The 21,317-nt window shown below is 42.2% G+C and overlaps 1 protein-coding gene across 3 annotated transcripts; it reads right to left on the reverse strand.

Moving 5' to 3' along the window:
* Positions 1-3,159: 3,159 nt before the first annotated feature.
* Positions 3,160-20,057, reverse strand: GALE (UDP-galactose-4-epimerase). Of its 3 annotated transcripts, none has more exons than XM_075850468.1 (11): positions 19,835-20,057; positions 16,802-16,934; positions 12,435-12,550; positions 11,549-11,662; positions 7,896-8,072; positions 7,548-7,661; positions 6,294-6,360; positions 5,334-5,419; positions 5,160-5,237; positions 4,957-5,071; positions 3,160-3,604 (listed from the first exon to the last, which is right to left on the reverse strand). In XM_075850468.1, the coding sequence occupies exons 2-11, from the start codon at positions 16,920-16,922 to the stop codon at positions 3,546-3,548; spliced, it is 1,047 nt and encodes a 348-aa protein (XP_075706583.1). In that variant the 5' UTR covers positions 16,923-16,934; positions 19,835-20,057; the 3' UTR covers positions 3,160-3,545. The 3 variants fall into 3 exon arrangements, with proteins under 3 accessions (XP_075706583.1, XP_075706582.1, XP_075706581.1); XM_075850467.1 differs by lacking the exon at positions 19,835-20,057 and adding an exon at positions 19,623-19,795; XM_075850466.1 differs by lacking the exon at positions 19,835-20,057 and adding an exon at positions 19,578-19,795.
* Positions 20,058-21,317: the final 1,260 nt, after the last annotated feature.

The raw sequence follows: 21,317 nt of genomic DNA on the forward strand, positions 1-21,317 counted from the left end.
TGAACGGGCTAATTGACTAAATCAGCCGCTGATCGGCGACACTGGAGTGTCAGCTGTGAGGGACAGCTGACCTCCCGGTTCCCGATGCACACCGTGGCGCCAACATTGTGCATCGGGAACGACACAGTGCCTTCCTGTCACTGACAGGAAGCCCATCAGGACCAGCCGCAGGTCCATGGCAGACACGGAGACCATTGTTTGGCTAAACTAAAATGCGGCGCTCGGTTTAAGGGGTTTATTCGCCGACAGTTCCCGGTGTACACGGTTGCCAACAGTGTGCACTAGAAACAACTCAGTAACCATACGTCCTCGTGCGGGAAGTAACCTCCTGCGACAACGTATAGTTACTGACTCGTGCGGGTAGGGGTTAAGGAATCATTTAGACACCACAGGGCTTTTGCAGAATTTATTATAATTAGGCCGTGAAAATGAATATCAACATTATTTCCACTAAAATGTTGAATTCTCACTTTCACAAAGAATAAAGGAGGAAAAAGCACCCCAACCTCTGTAAAGCAATTTCTCCGGAGTACGGCTGTGCCTCACATGCGGTCGTAAATGTTTTTTTTATTAGAAATTAATTAACCCCTTCTGGACTGATCCATTTTTTATTTTCGTTTTTCACTCCCCGCCTTCCAAGAGCCATAACTCTTATTTTTTCAGTCAGTAGAATGGTTTGAGGGCTTATTTCTTGCGGGAGGAGTTGTATTTTCTATTGACCCCATTTAATGTACTGGGAAACAAAATAAAATTCTTTGCAGGCTGAAACTGGGAAAAAAAAAAAAAAAATAAAAAAATGCAATTCTGCCATTGTTTTTTAGGTTTTGTTTTTACTGCTTTCACCGTGCAGTAAAAATGACAACTTAATTTTTTTTCTGCGACTTAATACAATTACGGTGATACCAAATTAATATGTAAAAAAAAATATATAGATTTTACTACTTTTACAAAGTAAAAACCATTTGGTAAAAAAAAAAAAAAAGAAATTGTTTTGTTTCACCATATTCTGAGAAGCATCACTTTTATTATTTTTTTGTCGATTGAGAGGTGTGAGGGCTTATTTTTTGCGGGACGGGCTGTAGTTTTTATTGGTACATACAAATTTTTTAGCACTTTTTAGTTACATTTTCTTTAAAGGTAAGGTGACCAAAAAAACAGCGATTTGGGCGTTTAAGTCTTTATTATTTACGGCGTTCACCGTGCGAGTTAAGTAATGGTATATTGTAATAGTTCCGAATTTTACGGACGCAGCAATACCAAATTTGTGTATTTTATTTTTTACATTGCTTTAGCAAAAAAAAAAAAAATGGAAAAAGAATTTTTCTTTTGGACTTAAAATGTGTAATAAAAAAAAATAAAAGTAGATTAGTGATTTTTTTTAAAAATATTTAATTAGTCCCCTTAGGGGACTTGAACCAGCGATCATTAGCCATGTATACTAATGTATTGCAGTATATTTTCATTTTTACAGGCTCCTGTAACAGGGCGATCGCTGTTCCTGTCAGTTAGTCCCGGGTGTCAGTAGTAATAATACACAGCTGACAGCCGCAGCGTATGACACAGGCTCAGCGCGTGAGCCCGCTCCATACATCACCCTCCACACCACGACATGACATGCTATTAAGTCGTGGTGCGCAAAGGGGGTTAATGTGCAACGGATGGCGCGCAGTGAAAATTTCAATTTTTCCACTGATATGCCATTTTGGTGCACAATAGGTTGTTCCCAGTTTGTGCCACTGAAGACAAATACCTCATAAAATGTTAAATCGGGTTCTCCCAGGTATGGCGATGCCATATCTGTGGACGCAAACTGCTGTTTGGGCATGCTGTAGGGCTCATAAGAGAGGGAGCGCCATTTGACTTCAAGCACAGATTTAGCTTGGTAGTTCCGTTTAGAGTTTTGCTGGTATTTCAGTTTATAATATGGGGGCACTGATAAATGGTTATGTCCAGATGTTATCCCCTTTTGGGACACTGCACATTTTACATCGCCATAGTCTGGGAGCCCTAACTTTTTTTTCTTTACCGGAGCTGTGGGAGGGCTTATATGTTGCGGGACAATCTGTAGCTTTCGTTGGTACCATTTTGGTGTACATGCGGTTTTTTTGATCACTTTTTGGCGAGCAAGGTGACCAAGAACCAGCAATTCTGACAATGTTTTTTATGCTTTTTTTTACGGCGTTCACTGTGGGCTATAAATGACAATTTTACTTTATTCTGCGGGTCGATATGATTACAGCGATACCATATGTATATAGTTTTTTTTATGTTTTGCAGCGTTTGCGCAATAAAATCACTTTTTTTTTTATAAAATAATTTATTTTTTGTCTCACCATATTCTGAGGGCCATAACTATTTTTCAGTCAAAAAAGCGGCGTAAGGGCTTGTTTTTTGCGCGACGGGTTGTAGTTTTTATTGGTACTATTTTGGGCTACATGAGACTTTTTGATCAGTTTTTATTGTATATTTTGTGAGTGGTGGTGACCAAAAAAAAATCGTTGTTATTCTGGCATTGTTTTTTACTTTTTTGCGGGAAAAAACAACAGTTTGGGTGATTACGAACATGGTGATACCAAATGTGTACTTTTAACGTGTTCATTTTTTTCCTATAATAAAAAAAGAAAAAAAAAAAAAAAAAAACTTCTAGGGAAAAAAGTTTTTCATTTCTGTAACTTATATAAAACATTTTTATTAACTTATTCATACTTTTTTTTTACTTGTCCCACTAGAAGACTACGAGACTTGCAGCTCTGATCGCTGCGCTGCTAGAATACATTGCACTACCTAAGTGACAGCCTCCGGCTGGTCCTCATAGGCTTCTGTATATGGCGGCCCAGAGGCCATTGTCTGGCTTTCTGCTCTGAACTCCTTAAATGCGGTGATCACAATCAAACGCCACATCTAAGGGGTTAACAGCCAAAATCAGTGGCGATGGGCCGCTGATCGGCAACATGGAATGCAGGGCAGACACCCTGCACAGTTAACCGCCGCTGCGGTGTAGCCCAACGCGGCGGTTAACTGTCAAAGCACAGGCGTAACTGCACGTCACGTAAAGTTACTGCTCACCTTGATGTGCAGTTAAGTCAAGGTGCGGGAAGGGGTTAACCTGGATCTAATTTTGGAAAGTAATTTCCAATAAGACCGAATGCAAACAGCCGCTTGTTGTTCGAGTTCAAAATTTAATATGTAATACAAAGAAAAATAACAAAAACTGACACTATATAAATTAAAGGAATGTAACACCCTTTCATCTGCAGTTGGTGGATATTCAGATACAAGCGGTTTCTAAAAAAATTTTTTGTAAACAAGGTCAGTAATTTGTTTTGTAAGAACAAAGTGCCAACTACTTTCCAGTATAAAATACACTTTCAAACTGTATGCATGTGAGGTAGGAGTAATATCCCTACTGTACTGGAGGAGGTCCTGAGGTTCCGTTTGGATCATGAGTCTAGTTTTTTCTGCAGAATATAAGTACAGAGTTCGTCTGCACCTACACTAAAATTTATATATGGAGGACTAATTGAGAAATGGCCATCCGGAGTTTCTCAGGAGGAGTTACTAAATCCAGTCGGATTCAATGATTGCCACCGCCACAAATCTTCACCTGTTAAAATAAATTTGAACATACTTAGAACAAAAGAACAAAAACAAACAAAAAAAAAAGACCCTCAAATTGGCCGTGTCCTTAAGGGGTTAAAGAGGCTCTGTCACCAGATTAGCAAATCCCTATCTCCTATTGAATGTGATGGGCGAAGCTTTTGTTTTTTGAAAAACGATCATTTTTGCCCAAGTTATGAGCAATTTAATATTTATGCAAATGAGCTTTTCAACGGACAACTGGGAGTGTTTTCTAGTATTACCAACTGGGCGTGTATTGTGTTTTTACCAACTGGGCGTTGTGAATAGAAGTGTATGACGCTGAGCTGTGGGTGACGTCACGTTGTGTCTGCAGTGAAAGAAGCTGGCTGGGAATGATGACGTCACCCACAGGTCCTTCAATCTTGGCGTCGGAAGAGAGAAGACACCACAGCTCCAGGCGTACAGTTGAATTTGCAGCAGCATCAGCATGTGCAGGTAAGCATAGTAAACTCCCTAGAGACGAGCATATTAACCTTTTGGACACCTGGAGCTGTGGTGTCTTCTCTCTTCCGACGACAAGGTTGAAGGACCTGTGGGTGACGTCACGCTGTGTGTCTTTAGTGAAAGAAGCTGGGTGGGAACGATGAGAAGTGTATGATGCTGATTCGTCACTTCTATTCACAACGCCCAGTTGGTAAAACCACAATACACGCCCAGTTGGTAATACGAGAAAACATGCCCAGTTATCCATTGAAAAGCTCATTTGCATAAATATAAAATTGCTAATAACTTGGGCAAAAATTATCGTTTTTAAAAAACAAAACTTTGCGGTTATCTACATTGCAGCGCCCATTACATTCAATAGGAGATAGGGATTTGATAATCTGGTGACAGAGCCTCTTTAAGGCTTCGTTCACATCTACGTTCTGATGGAACCGAGCCCTGACTGACACAAACTGAAACCATAGGTTTCCGTTTTCATCACCATTGATTTCAATGGTGACAGATCCGGTGCCAATGGTTTCCGTTTGTCTCCGTTGTGCAAGGGTTCCGTTGTCTTGACTGAATCAATACCGTAGTCGAGTGTGCTGTTCATTCTGTCAAAATGACGGCACCCTGGCACAACGGAGACAAACGAAAACCATTGGCACCGGATCAGTCACCATTGAAATCAATGGTGATAAAACAGAAACCTATGGTTTCCGCTTCTGACAGTCAGGGACCCGTTCCGACTAAAATCTCAGACTGAAAGTTGGAACGGGACCCTGGCGCAGATGTGAACGAAGTCTAACATACAGCTGCTGTTATGCCAACATATTGGAGGAGGGGAGGGAGATTTGGGAAGGAGTCCTGAATGCCCCTTTACATCCCACTTACACATTCGGTCCAGGTCATATTCTGACTTCCAGCCCAGCTCTCCTGCAGCCACAGCTGGATCTGCGTAACAGGTTGCAATGTCACCTTCTCTCCTTGGTGCTATTTTATAGGGAATCTATTTAAAAAATAAAAATGCCAAGTGAATGATTAAAACTTTATAAAAGGAAAAATTATAAATTTATTTAAAGTTTTGATAAGCCAACCTTCTTGCCTGAAGCTTTTTCCATTGCAGCCACCATCTGAAGCACAGAATATCCTACTCCAGTTCCCAGGTTATATACCTGCATTTCAGGACAGTAAGAGACCACACATATAAGTAAACATACGTTTTACATGAGGTCACAAGCTATATACAGGAACGCCAGGTCTATAATCACCTTACAACCACTGCTGGCCTGCAGTTTCTTGAGAGCAGCAATGTGACCTCTGGCCAGATCCACAATGTGAATATAATCTCTAACCCCTGTAATTTAGATATATCATCAGTACAGGGATTGTAATGAAGAACATGTCCTGCCCTCTGGAAAGGTCAGTCAATGTTATAGGTGAAGGATTGTATATACAGTAAAACTAATAATCTGGCATCAGTTTAAAATTCCATGACAGAGTTAGTTGCGTTCAACAAATATAAACTTCAGAATCAACACAAATACGTCACAGGATCTAAGAGTATATAGCGAGGATATGCCATTAGTAAATCTGTATGGAGTCCCACCACTGGGATCCCTAGGACAGCTGTTTCTCTGAAGATTCACTAGAATAGGGCTGAGTTTGAGTTCTAAAACCCACCCAAAGTCCTGGTATTTTGTGAATCTCTTCTTAGGGCCTGTTCACATCACATCACTGTTGCCCTTCCGTTGAGGGGGTTCCGTCTGAGGTTGCCATCAGGTTATTGATTCCGTCAAAACTCTGTCACAACGGTGACAGACTGAAACTATTAGATAGGTTTCCGTCACCACGGAGTTCAATGGATTGTTTCCGTTTGCCTTTCCGCTGAGAGTTAACCCGACAAACCTCCGATGGAACCCCTCAGCGGAACAGACTTATCTGTAAAGACTTACAACGTATCTATTTTTTGTTGCTTTTATAGCGCCGACAGCACTGTTCAGAGAATGCCATCATTCATATCAGTCCCAGCCCAAAAAAGGCTCACAATGTTCCCATCTCAGACACACAGGTTAATTGGCTTGCTAAGAAATTAGTCCATTAGCACGGCCATCGAGTTAGAATTGCATTTACTAAGTTCAATGATCACTATAATCGAACGCGCCTGTTGCCCTCTTCAGAAGTATATATGGTGTACGCTGAACAGTGGCTGTCATAACCATTAGACTTACCAGTCCCATCAGGTGTATTATAATCATTTCCAAACACATTCAGATATCCCCGTCTTCCAACAGCAACCTAAAGGTTACAACATCAATACATTTAATCAATAGGCTTAGAGCGGCACAAACATTTTTAGGATTTCCTTTCATTAAAAAGGAACCTGTCACCAGGTTTGGAGATCCAAAACCACTAGTATATTATTAAGCTTGGATTAGGTGTCCCAAACCTACTCATGTCAAAGACGTTTTGGGAACAGTCAATAAAGTAATTTACCAATATAAGCGGCATTGGGCACATCTGCTTCATATGCAAGACCGTACACCGTGCATGCGCAGTGAAGCGAGGTGTACTGTCCTCAGGTTCATGTGTGCAACGTGCATGCGGCCGATGCTGCTGGACCCTTGGCAAGTTGTAATTTGCATTACCAACTAGTACCGAAACATCTTTTTTACGTGGGCGGGTTTGGAACACTAAACCCCAGCTGTATGACGGCATGCTGGTGGTTTGGGAGTCTCCAAACTTAGAGAAAGGTACCCTCTAATTCTATTGACAGACACGTCAGCCTCTCCTCTGCATATAGTAGGGAATAGATTATAGTCAAGTACAAGTGTAAATAACCTATAGTCTACGATTCTTAAAGCCTTTCACACAGTGCAAATTTTGTGTATTTCATCTGTTTAAATACAGTTCCTGGTTTGGTCTTTAAAAAAACAAAAACCCTGCACTGTGTTAACAAGTCCTTAGGGTCTTGTTGTTAATAAAAAGTGTTCTCCAATACAGGTGATCTGAAAATCTAGTTCATTTAGAGAAGTGGGTCTTCACGCTGGGGAAGGAGGGGTTTCAGTTCTCAGCCAATTGGCAGCCCAACTGAAAAATTAAACAACCCATCAATTGGCAAATCTGGTTGAAAAAAAAAACAAAAAAACTCACCGCCTAAACTTTTAAATGAACAATAAAAGAACACACAAATCTGGTGTTTTTTTTAAATCTCAGGAGCCTGTAGGCACAGATTGTCTAGCACCTGAGACTACACCCATCAAGTAGGCCACACCTTAGGGTAGGGCTATATGGTGACACGTGTTGCGCAACAAGAAAATTGCGACTCGCACACAATTTGCGTCCAAAAAAAAAAAAAAAGTTGTGCAACTTTAAATCGCATAGATAACTAGAAAAACATGGCTGCTCTTTTTCAAAAACATGGAAGTGAAAAAAAATAAATGGATACGAAATAGATTTATTGGGAATGACGGACATTAACACACCTGAGAAACATATGGCATCAAGTTGTTCGGAATTCCTTGGGGATCTTCTCCAATGCGACCAGACACATGGGCTCCAATAGGGTTGAAATATCTTAATAAAATGGCGTGCCATTCCTAGACCGAACAGCAAAATGATATAATTTCTCCAAATATAAATAAAATCACTTGCTTATTCAATCTAACTAAGCTTATTCTTAAGTGTGGATTATCAAACATGCCTAATGCCCATGGAAGAGCTGTGCACACTAATTATTACTATAATAAATATATAAAACTCTAAACTAGATCGGAGGTACAATATTGGCCCATCTATTGCTATATCTTGTATACAAGTCTTTTACTACTTACCCCATCGGTTTTGCACTGATCCTGAATCATTTCTTCAATAAAATACTTTGTTTTCCCATATGGGTTTGTGCATCCCCCAGCTGGGTGCTTCTCGTCTATAGGCAGATATTTGGGGTCACCGTATACTGTGGCAGAGCTGCTAAATACTATTTTCTTCACATCATGCGCATTCATGACCTGTATGAAGAATATAAACGATTTTGAAATGTCTACAAACACGTACCATACAACGGATTCAGTGAGCAGAAAGGAACATGGCTCAAATACAGAAATCAGATTGGTTCCAAAATAACAAAGTGACTATGGGAAAAATTCCTACCTATTTTTTTTGCAGGTTAGTTTCCCCATTCCAATGACTCACAGCAGGGTTTTTTTTTTTTCATAGGGGACAACGTAAAAGATTGCCGCACATGGCGGTTACAGAAACAGCTTAATAAGCATGCAACTTGGACTTCAATTCTCTTCTTAAATGCTTATTCCCATCTGAAAGTGATGGCATAACACTAGACTAGGCCACCACTTTGAGCGATGGAGGTCAGACAACTGGTTTAGCAACGCGTCCACTCCAAAAGGCTTTCCCTGCACAGCAGGGCTGAAGTGGTGCGGCAGGCTCTTAAATTTTCAGGATCAATGGAGAAACTATTAGCGCTCAGAAAGATGAAGGCATATCCTAGCAATATGACATCAGAATTCAATTAAGCCCTGTAAAGGGAAGCGTTTGAGATATACGTCTGTGGGAAACTGCCCTAGGTGTACTGGACAAGAGCCAGCTGCCTGACCAAATTTACAGCTTGAGAGGAGCAGAGAATCTTCTTTGATCCTGTCTCCTCATCTGCAGGGGGCGCCAAAAATTAGCCAGGTGGCCAAAGTCATAGCCTGTACTGTATTCATACAGCATAGACTGTTCCCATTACCTGTCCCCCAGCTCGTTCATGGTTCTACCTGGTAACGTGAACCAGGGATAAGTGGTACTTGTGTCTGCCTATGGCTCGGGAACGAGCACTCCCTGCTGGGCTTAAATAGCCCATCGCTGGTGTCCTCTTCAGTTTAGAGCACCAGCCCCCCACCTAAAGAGATCTGCTTACTATCACAAACTAGCCACTCTGGTCCCCATCTGAAGTCTCACTGACATCAACGTTGGCTCCATCATCTCAACACAAGCGCTCTTCAGCTACTTCACAGGCCGACCCCTCCATGCTCTACCACCACTACAGCCGACTGATGCAGCCACACTAGACAGACTAGGTATCAATCCCTCTCCTCCCCTGCTACATTTAAGCAATGAGCTCCCTTAAACAATGAGCACATACCCTCTCCTCTCCTTAGAACCCCTAGGCAGAAGCACAAACTCACTCTTCAGACCCTGCAATAAGATAGCTCTGTAATAGATTACAAATATCTTCTATGCATACAGCATACCACCTCTGACCCTATATTCTCCCCCAAACCCTATAAGCCTTCAGTCATAGCCCTCAACCTCCCATATCCCTAAAGCAAACCCTTATGCTCATACAGCTACCTTCTCATTAGCCAATACCTTATGTACCCTTGTATACCCCTTAAAAGGGACAGTTAGAGCCAGGTGTGGGAGGGTCATAACTGAGCAAGTGTACTGTATATGTAGTCATGTGGGTGGGTTATAGTACAATGTACTATACTGGGATTGCTGATGTATTGCGCCACATGTAGTATTCGTATACATGTAATTAAATATACTCATACAATATCGTGTTTATATATACTATATGGACAAAAGTTTGGGTTACACCTCTTAAAGAGGCTCTGTCACCAGTTTATAACATCCCTATCTCCTACCTAATCTAATAGGCGCTTTGATGTAGATAACTACGGTTTTTATTTTTTATGTAGATTACTGTTTTAAGAGGTCAAAACGACGGAACCCCTGCACAACTGAGATAAACGGAAACCATTGGCACTGGATCAGTCACTGTTGAAACCGATGATGGAAACCTCTGGTTTCCGTTTGGGTCAGTCAGGGCTCCGTTCCAACGGAAAGCCCTGACACAGATGTGAACAAAGCCTAAGGGTCAATAAACGTTTTGTTTTTTTTAAAGAAATAAAACTACATCAAAGCGCCTATTAGATTAGGTAGGAGATAGGGAAGTGATAAACTGGTGACAGAGCCTCTTTAATCATTGAATTCAGGGGTTTCATTCAGGTCCATTGCCTCAGGTATGTATAAAAAAAAAAAAAAAAAAAAAAATGGGAAACACCTAGCCATGCATTCAGCCTTTAGAACGGACCCATTCTTCCACCAACGTTTGTAAAGAGTTCACCGAATTCCAGCGTGGTACTGTAATAGGTCACAGTTCCAAAATGTCAGTTCATGAAATTTCTTCCCTCCTAGTTATTACACAAGCAACTATGAGTTTTATTACTGCAAAGTTGAAGTATTTAGGAAAATCATCAACTCAGCCACAAAGTGGTAGAACACAAAAAAGTTAGAGCAGGGTCGCCGAGTGCTGAGGCGCAAAGTGCATAAAAGTCGGCAACACTCAATAACTGCAGAGGTCCAAACCTCCTCTGGCATTAACATCCACACAAAAACGGTGCCCTGGGAGCTTCATGGCATGGGTTTCCATGGCAGAGAAGCTGCATGAATGCCTTACATCATTACGCCACCACTGGACTCTGGAGCAGGGGAACCATGTTCCGTGGAGTGATGAATTGTGCTTAACTATTCGGAAGTCTGACCTCAACCACATCTCACATCTTTGTGATGAACTAGAACGGAGACTGCGAGCCAGGCCCTATCATCCAAAATCAGTGTCTGACCTCACAAATGTTGTTCTGGATGAATGGGCAAATATTTCCACAGAACCGCTCCAAAATTATGTAGAAAGCCTTCCCAGAAGAGCTGAAGCCGTTTCAGCTGCTCTGGATTTAAAATGGGCTGTCACAAATGGTACTGTAGGTGTCCATGTAGTGTATTTTATGCACGTACTGTGTCTTATATCTATTGTGATTAGTGTTGGTTAATAAACTTGTTTTACTTACTATACCATGGTGAATCACTGCGTACATGCAATAAGCGAATAGAAAGCTAGAATACAAAGAAAAAAGGGAGGGAAACTAGGCCTAACTCTAGCGACCCTAACAAAAAGAGTGAGGGCTTATTCAGATGAACGTATAATACATCCGTGCAACGTGCGTGATTTTCACGCGCCTCGCACGGACCTATGTTAGTCTATGGGGCCGTGCAGACTGTCCGTAAGTTTCACGTAGCGTGTGTCCGCTGCGTAAAACTCAACGTCCTATATTTGTGTGTTGTTCGCGCATCACGCACCCATTGAAGTCAATGGGTGCGTGAAAATCACGCACAGCACACTGAAGCACTTCCGTGTGACGCGCGATTCGCGCAACAGCAGTAAAAAGTATGAATGAAAACAGAAAAGCACCACGTGCTTTTCCGTTTACAAACAGTGTCATAATGATGGCAGCTGTGCGAAAATCAAGCAGCCACCCATCATACGCAGCTGACACACGGAACTGTTAAGTGCCTTTTGCGCACGCAAAACGCAGTGTTTTTTGCGCGCGCAAAACGCAGACGCTCATGTAAATCCGGCCTTAGTGATCTGTACTGATAATAGTCAGCAAATAATACGCACCCTTCTACAAGCCCTATTACTCACCTCCAGAAGTTGGATGGTGCCAGTCAGGTTCACTTTGTAATACAACAAAGGTTTTTCTACAGATTCCCCAACAGCCTTCAAGCCAGCAAAGTGCATAACAGCCGAGAACTTGTGCTGTGTAAAGAAGAAACGTCAGATCACATTAAAGTATACCTCTGATTTCATAACAAAATTAGATAAATGTTTTTTCCACCCAGAGATATGGCGTTTTTTTCCGCCAGAAAGCTATTTGTTCAAAATCTTCCCCAGCAACATAGAAAGGGGCAGGTACTTCATTATTCATATGTCTGCTCGGTACTGTGCCTAGCGCAAAGCTGCTAATGCTACCTAGCGTTCTCTTGTTACCGCGCTCGGCAGCTGATCCAATGCGCTTTCAGTGTGCAGTGTCTCAGCTGTGATTTTACTCTGCGGGCTTGCAGCGGGCACGCTCACTTTTACATCATGCCTCCCAAAATGCAACTGTTCAACCTAGAATCCGCAGCCAGCGTCTGTACGTGCTGGCTACGGATTCCCCTAGACAAATGAGCATACTCTGCACAACAAAGGACTACATATACAGCAGGAGACACAGGCCAATAAGGGGAAAAAGCCAAAGATCGCTACTATTTAGGTAAAGAAGATGTACGGAGAAGATACTTTGAATCATGAAATGAAACTATTTATATAAACTTTACAGGTACACTTTAAAGCGAGAGGTTCACAGCTTTTCAGGGTCTTTAAAACATTAAAATCCCACTACTGACAGGCCCTTTACACATAGCGCATTTGCCTTGAGCATTTCTCCAGCTCAGGAAAGTACTCCGCCGATCCAGAAAAAGCACTAGGAAGCAAAGGAACATATGCTAAACCGGAGGCTCCATACATTACACGCCTGAATAGTTTATACCTTAGCAAACAAGCGGTCTAATGCAGCCCGGTCCAGGAGATCCACTTCTTCAAATTCAATCTTCTTGCCAACAATTTCCTGCACTCTCAGCAGACTTTCTGGTAGACCATTGGCCCCTTTAAATAGAACAGTGTTTATTAAAAAGGATTAAAGAGAGTCCATCACTATAACATAGGACCTTTGGGCATTGCAATTTGTGACTGCAGTTACCTGCCAATAGAAGACGTTTTATTCTTTATTACTAGACTTGGCTTTTATGGCACTGACAGCCATATTACCTTAGTCTTCCAATCACACACCTATTTTTATAGTGTTCTTGACTAATCGATCCAATGAACTTTCAGCTATTTTATGGCATGTAAAATATATGGTGCAAGCATGATGTGCAGAGGAATAAATAATTCAAGTAAGTGTAGTCATTGAGAATCATGATTCAAAGTACATGAACACAACTACGTACATGTATCCTTATGTCTAAGGTGTAACAAACGTCTATAAAAGCCAGTCTGTAGTTCACGTAGAACATTTTTCTCCCATGTATGGGAAGAATTTCCACCCTCGCACCGATATGTGCCAGTATCTTCAGACATCAATGCCTGATCGAATAGGAGACTATAGGATAGAGCGGAGCGTAAGGGTATGTGCACACGAGGGCATTACGTCCGTAATTGACGGACGTAATTTCGGCCGCAAGTAACGGACCGAACACAGTGCAGGGAGCCGGGCTCCTAGCATCATACTTATGTACGACGCTAGGAGTCCCTGCCTCTCCGTGGAACTACTGTCCCGTACTGTAATCATGTTTTCAGTACGGGACAGTTGTCTGGCAGCGAGGCAGGGACTCCTAGCGTCGTACATAAGTATGATGCACTGTGTTCGGTCCGGTACTTGCGGCCGAAATACGTCCGTCAATTACAGACGTAGTGCCCTCGTGTGCACATACCCTTAGGGAACAGAAGAGACCAGCCTACATTCTGTATAGGCAGTCTCCAACAAGACCCTTCTCTTAAAGCTAAAACAAAACGGGGCAACTTACCAAGACTGGCGTTTTATACGCTATACTTAGATAGAGGCCCGCTGGAGTAAGATCTGCTAAATCTATTGAGACATGCCTCTTTTTTAAATTTTGCACATCTGGTCCATGCGCTACAAACAGAAATCTAAAGGCAGCTATAATGTAAAAAAAAAAAAAAAAAAAAAAAAAAAAGTTTGCAGCTTTATTTTTTTTTTAGAGTATTGCAGATCAAGGCTTTTTTGTAAAGCATAGCAGTAAAAAAATATATTATACACAAAATCTACAAAAGTGCACATATCCTTTAAATCTGGAACTGCAGACTTGCGGAAAAACATTGGTTACGTTCTAGACAGGAAAAACATCCTCATTTCCTGTGCTCTGTATTTATGACGGTTCATTGATTTCATGTGTGATTTTTAAAATTCTAGGATTACCATGTGAAATGCATTTTTACACAGAAGCGAATATTCATTCTCATCTGGACAATGGAGTAATATTGCTGTTGCTCAGGATTAAGAGTTTACTTTAGGTATAAACATTGTCCCATGCGATCACAGCAGTATCAGTATTTGCTTTGTGCAAACTGGCTTCACACAGGTCATACACTAGGAGACACCTATGTTCAATAAGAAATTCCCCGTCCCAAGTCTACCCTGGCCGTACACTATGAAATACTTATTTTCAGTAAGAAATGCCACATCTTCAGTCCATATGAACAGGTCTTCTGCATACTGTGGCTACATAATTTAGAAGCACACTCTTAAAGGGAATTTTCCCCATCAGAGACATTTATGACATATCCACTGGATATGTCATAAATGTCAGATAGATGCGGGTCCGACCTCTATCTCTAGAACGGGGCCCCCTAAACCCTGTTCCACCGCTGTGTTGCAGCTGAAGTGTGATTTCCGACCACGAAGAACAAAACAGCGTAGTCCGCTGAGCTATGCGGTTTCCGTAACGACCATTCAGTTCTATGGGACTTACAGAAACAGCGTTTCCTACTTCATGGTCGGAATTCACCTGCTTCAGTCGCATCACGGAGCGGGAGAACAGGGATTAAGGGCCCCCGTTCTAGAGAAAGGTGCGGGTCCCAGAGGTGGGACTCGCATCTGACATTTATGACATATCCTGTGGATATGCCAAATGTTCCTGATTGGAAAACCTCTTTTAAGGTTACTATATGCAGGAGCATGAAAACTTCCCTTCAATGGAACTAAGAGGATCACCCGAAAGCATGAACAAATGCACGTCAGTCTTCCAACTCCAAACTTAACCCCACCCTGACATCCACCGTATAAGCTAGATGTATAGCAGATCTCACAGGTGGGTGTACGGAGAAAGATCAGGAGCAGAGCCCACTCCATACGCAGCAGGTACCCTGCATTAACTGCTGGGATCGATGACAATGGTCAACAGTAAAAGTACCATCTAAACGGTAGGACAGGCTTCAACTACTGAATCCTGGGGTGCAGATGGGTTGTCATGGCAGCTAGGGGCCTAATGAAGGCCTGCAGGGCTGCCATCCCCTTACCCATATTAGACCCTGCCAGGGCTTAATAGGACAACAGTGACAAGTCAATACACAAGTTGCCACAAAACAAAAAAATAATAAAGTCTTTCAATACACTATATGTTACAATAAATGGTGCCATTTAAAACCAACTAGTACTGCAAAAAAAAAAAAAAAAAAACAGGCCTCATATGGCTAGGTAAAAGGAAATAAATCTTGACAGCTGAAGAATGAAAAAACAAAAACGGTCTGTGGCAGGAAGGTGTTGTCCCTTTTGAAGACATTGATGGCTATAATTAGGATATGCGATCAATGTTCAAGCAGTGGAGGACCAACCACTGCAATTCCGGATGATCGCTAGAGTAAAGTGGCAACAGCTCTAGGAAAGCACTTTGCCACTTCAGTTCCTGTCACTTTCATTTAGCGATTAGTGAGAGTCATGGCAGCTGGACCCCCAACTGATTGGACATTGACGGCATAGCCTAGTGATATGCCATCAATATCTTTACGGAGACCGTGCCTTTAAGAGTTGCCAAGAGTGCTTTCTACACAAACGTTTACTGGCATCTCTCAAGGTTAGATTTGGTCATCAGACTAACAGATGGTGGAGTAAGATTCCACTATTCAGGGAAGGCGCTTTCAGTGCTCTACAGTCAGAGAGGTGCCATTTCAGCCTACACCTTGCAACGTGTCCATTGAACTCAGAATCTCAAAGCTCCGGAACAACACTTCCAAACTGCCTAAGGCTCTGTTCACATCTGCATCGGTATTTCTATCCGGTCATACCTACAGTGTCCGACCGTACTCATTGGGAGGTAATGATCAACCTTTCTGGTACAGTAAAGTAGCAAAAAGGGCTTAAGTGTTGCAATTTGTGACTTTTGCCCTTTTTACGACGATCTTGCTACTTGTGAAAAGGGGGTATAGCTCTGCAAAATAAGGCGTGGTCACAGCGGCCCCATGAATTTACACCAAAAAGCTGGCGTAAAATTATAGTGTAATTCGCTGTGGAAGCCAGAGGAGCGATGAGGTGTGTATATCTAGTTTTTATTTTATGTCCGATGAGGAAGGAGGGTGTGTGCCTCTTAATAAATTTTTTGTATCTAGGAGCAGATAGTCAAGACTGGCATATGAAAGACAGTTTAGGCCTCATGCACACGGCCGTGTTCCCATACAAAAAATGAAAGCACGGCCTGTAAAATACGAAAAGTAGGACATGCTCCATAATTCCTGGCACGGTTCTACGGCACGGACACCCTTCCATAGCGATACGGAAAGGTGTCCACGGCCAATAGCATCGGGTGGGTCTGAAATTGTGAACCGTATTACGGTCCGCAATTACGGACATTTTTTTACGGTCGTGTGCATGAGGCCTTAGTAAATCTGCCACAGTATCTTTAATGGGTTTCTTTGACGCAGATGTGAACACAGCCTAAAAAGGAAACTAGAGCTGCAACGGAGGCCAGTTTTGTTTTTTTTAAATGAATTACAAGGTCCAGTAAGCTTGAGTGGTTAACTCTTTATTGCCTCTAGAGGTTTACACTTCACAATAACTTACTTGACCATGGAAGCTCGATCAGGCCACAAGTTTGAAAAACTTGTGATCTTATAGCGGGCATCCCTCGGCAGTGCCTCCGAGTTCCTCAGTACGACCTATAGAACAGCTAATGCTTGTACGCATGTGGCTTGAATATACTTTTGGACACAGAGTATATCCGATGCATGATGTACAGTCCCTTGAACCTTTTCACTGGAAACAACACTGGACAACATGCAGAAACCATCAACAAAAGTAGCACTACTGAAAATATTGGGTATTGTTTGCATACGCTGGCTTACCTCGAATGGCATTGTGAAAATTGTCTATGACTACGGGTTCATACCCAGCTTCGATCATCTCCAAGACACAGTGGCTACCTATGTAGCCAGCACCTCCTGTTACTAGCACCTTGTCAGCCATTATTATTCAGATCTGGAAAGAAGGGGAGAGAAGTTTTTCGGCTTGTAGTAAATGAGAAAGCAGCAGAACCTAGTGACCATCGCTGGATGGTTACTGTGTAATGTTAATTAGAAACATGGATCTACCCCCTCAACGTCAGGATACAGCCATAAAACGCACAAAGGAGGTAGTGTTCCTGGAAACGGTCAGAAAGGGGAAAACCGACACATAGGAAGGAGTAAGGAAAAAGTTTCTGTATATTAAAAGTGCACGTACACACTTACCGCACTCTCACATAGCCGACTACACAGATATAAATATTGTATAAAAACTACTTCACGCCAATGCATCATATGTGAAGTCGACAATGACAAAAGTTATAGGCCAAATCATCTAAGGTACTAAGCACATGTAGTAAAAAGATAATAAAACACAGAAAACACAAACTATTTACATAGGAATTTTTATTTAGTCACTATAAAAATCTGTCCATAGATTAGCAAGAAAAGGAAACCGGGGAAGACCACACACAGGGTTTGTCTAATATGAATCCATACGGCCATAGGCACAAAAGTGTAGGATTTTTTTATATCAAGAACATTTACAAAAGTTATTTTATATGCACTGGAGCAATAAAAATAGTTGCAAAATTGTACATAGCTTTTAATGCGGCACATTACCAAAATAGATTTTCCATTTACTGATACTTTGCTAAATGAACATATAATCTCAAACGTTAGGGTTGTACGATGAGGATTACATTTACCTGATAATCTCTGTAATAAAGGAGCTCTCTGGTATTAATAAGAACGTTCCTTATTAGCAATCTATTAGTCCTTTAGTCACGTACACAGATATTCGGAGCAGTTTCAGTGACTGGGTGGGGTCATACAGGTGGAAGAAATGACGTCCGCATGTACACCACTGCCCTGCCCTATTCTTTGGCAATCTGGAACAACTGGGAGGCTGGAATCACACAGGGCAAAAAGGTGCGGATTTTTCCGCAGCAATCATGTAGCATTTCTGTAGGGGTTTAAAAAACAAAAACCGCAGCACGCTTTTATTTCTATCCGGAAAGTGTTCAGCAGCACGTTGATGAGATTTGTTCAAATCTCATCCGCACGGCTGTGACTAATAGGCTGCGGATTTACCACACAGAACATCTGCAGTATTTCCATCCCATGTAAATCCAGCCATATTCGGCCTCATGCACACTTCCATCACCGTTTTCATGGCTGTTTCTCACAGATCCGTGTGCCCGTTATGGTATCCGTGTGGTTTCCGTTAAAAAAAACGGAAGGTATTGAACTTTTCTCAGACTGGGACATCTGACAACTTTGGCATGCCCTGCCGCTGCTAGGGCAACGGATCCGTCAAAAACAAACAGCACACGGAAGTCTTCCTTGTGCCGTCCGTTTTTTTTTCTCCCACTGACCCATTGACTTCTATGGGCTCCACGGTCACGGAATCACTGACAAACGTAGGACATGCTCTACTTTTGACGGAACGGAACAACGGATCCGTGAAAATACTGGAAGTGTGCATGGGTGCATTGAAATGAATGGGTCAGGGTGCCATCAGCAGAAAAAAAAAACAGATAGCACCCTGAAGGAAAAAACTGAAGGCATGAAGCCTTCTCCTTTTATCCCTAAAGTTCTATATAACAATAGGACACCTTCTCCTGTGATCAGTCTGCAGTTATCAATGGGCACAGGCATTGCATCGTTGTTGGTGGATCCCACCATTTCTACGCAGAGTAATCAGTGTTCCTTCATTGTCTATTCTCAGAGGGAAAACAAGCCAGATAGACTGGATAATCCCTATCTTATTCTATGGTCATCCCTGGAGATAAGTGGCACCAGGGGAGTCTGGGAGAAAAAAAAAAAAAAAAAAGTGTACTCTTCCCATAAAAAAAAATTACACAAGTACAAGGTGTTGTGCTAAATTGGCAGTGTATACAGAGAGCAATAAGGCTATGTTCACACATTCAGGATTTTCCAATGGCAAATCCAATGTCGATTTTTAAAATAACCTGCAATACAAATCCAAGGCTAACACTCAAATATCTGTTGTTGGATTTCAATGGGGGTTTAGCTGGCGTTTTTTCATGCAAATAATGAGCACGGTGCAGACACTACAATCCGTAGCACGGTCATTATCCCATGCAGACTTTTTCCATTGTATGTGAATGGGTTATAAAATATCCCATTTGTTTGCATTGGATGCGGTGTGTCAGTGGATTTTATAAGGATTTAAGCGCGGAATCCACGTCCAAATCCTCATTAGATCCTGAACGTGGATAAATGGTGGTCCTTTGTGTCTAAATCCTCATCAGATCCTAACAGACCAAACAATCTCATTGGTCTGAGAATTTTTTTAAAACTTGCAGCAGCAATATTCAACAATTATACAATCAGGGAGGTTTTATAAATGATAATTATTCTGGATGAACTGCCAACAATGACAAACATGAATGACAAAGAAAATTACAAATAACATCTATAAACTGGTAGTAAAAGGCATTTTGGTCTGATTCCTGTAAAGGACCCACAGCAGCTACATGTCACATCTAGACATACCATCTACTACTCAGAGTATCCCGCACACTAGCGCATCCCATCATTGCCTGTAATGTGTAAATATGTTAGGTAATAAACGCAGCGCCACTAGATTTACCTCTATGCAGTGATCCCGGAGCAGAGCGCCAGCTGACTGACTCACCTCAGCGGCTGCTGCTACGGATTTACTTCCCGAACCTGTGTCTGCAGAGATGGAACGAGGCCATTGGCGGGTTATATACGGGTGGGCGGAGCTACACATGAATTATAAAGCAGCACAGCAGGCAGACTGTCTCAGTTCCGGCTATACATAGCTCCGCCCACATATGGATAGCGGCGCCTTCCATTCATACAGCCTGACGACGTGGAACTTACACGTTCTAATGGAGCGTCATCTGCGTGCATCCACGTCCCGGGTTGTAGAGAGCCTGATAGGACATCCTGGTAAAGCAACCCAACCATAAGTCATACCCTGTTCTTTCATTGTTCTAGTACCTCATCGCTATTAAAGTGCGGTGTAAAGAATTCGTGGTTGGTTATGTAGGTATTTTACTCAACTGTGTAAGCACGGCTTGAATTTTTTGCTACTTGTATGTGATTTGAGATCATCCATGCTTATAAGAAATGGTGTAGGGAAGAAATTAGCATTTTAAGCCACACCCAGGAAGGAATAAAATAACCACGCCCTAAAATGTCTGGTGAGCGCACCAATAAAAAACGTCGACCAATGTTAGGTTTGCCACGTTTTTCACCCAAAAATACAGGCCAGATTAAAATTCATAAAAAAAAGTGGATGAGTGGATGTGGTTTTGGGGGTGTGGCATCACACTCCGTATGATTTTGCATGTGGCACATACACAGATGAAATACGGCAGCACAATGAACAGCTCCCGTCCATTGCCTCTGCCATCTGGCTATGTACTGCGCAGCCGCAGTTCAGAGCGACCCCTCATAGAAGCTGGTTTGTAGGGAGATAGCAGGCGCCATTATGAAGACCGGCGCACTGCAGGTAAGGTTTGTGTGTCCCTCTCTCGCAGCCCCCCCTCTCGCGATCCCCGTGCGTGCAGCAGAGCTGTGTCCTATTCTTGTGCAGCGGAGTATGAACGGGCGCCGCTAATCCTTCATAGCCGCTTATCAGCTGTTTTGAAGAGTCAGCGGCGAGCATCCCCCCCCCACACACACAAATCCCCCCCAAACATGTAACTGCGCCTTACACAACCCCACCCCACTGTTCTTTTCTACGCAACACGTTTTTTTAAAAACGCTTGCGTATAAAACAAACGGCTCGCTTTCCCATTGATGTAAATGGGAAGCTTAATCAAGTGCTTGATGCTTTTTTCGCATGTATTTTTACGCATTTTGTGTGCGCTTTTTGATGCATAATTAGGACTCCAATTGACTACGGAAACATTTGGCACGTTTTACATGCAAAGGAATTGACTCGACACTTCTTTATTTACACAACGTGTTGTATGTACTAATAGCGCACTTTACTAATTATGTACATGAAAAGTGTAAGCGGTTGATGTGGTTTTTGGCACGTAAAATGTGCAAAATACTTGTAAAATACACGTGTGAACCTGTCGACTGAAAAGTCATTCACTTCACTTTCATTATTCTTAGGGTATGTGCACACACAAAATCCAAAACGTCTAAAAATACGGAACTGTTTTCAAGGGAAAACTGCTCCTGATTTTCAGACTGTTTTTTTGGCAGATGTTTGGAGGCGTACTCCTTCCGTTTTTTAGGGCCCGAAAAACGGGCGAAAATAAGCCGTGTGAACATACCCTTAGAGTATCTGCACACGTAGTGTTTTAAGCCGTTTTTCGGGCCATAAACGTGCTGAAAAATTGGAAGC

The sequence above is a fragment of the Rhinoderma darwinii genome, chromosome 2 (genome assembly GCF_050947455.1).
Source record: "Rhinoderma darwinii isolate aRhiDar2 chromosome 2, aRhiDar2.hap1, whole genome shotgun sequence".
In the NCBI taxonomy this organism is placed as follows: Eukaryota; Metazoa; Chordata; class Amphibia; order Anura; family Rhinodermatidae; genus Rhinoderma; species Rhinoderma darwinii.

What these genes read in the sequence shown, in the direction of transcription:
- GALE (XM_075850468.1), bottom strand. Translation starts at nt 16,922, where the DNA reads ATGGCTGACAAGGTGCTAGTAACAGGAGGTGCTGGCTACATAGGTAGC. An exon ending in TAGACCGCTTGTTTGCTAAG is followed by an intron (nt 11,663 to 12,434) that starts GTATAAACTATT and finishes TTCTTTACACAG; the next exon opens with CACAAGTTCTCGGCTGTTAT. An exon ending in TGATGCCATATGTTTCTCAG is followed by an intron (nt 6,361 to 7,547) that starts GTGTGTTAATGT and finishes TGTAACCTTTAG; the next exon opens with GTTGCTGTTGGAAGACGGGG.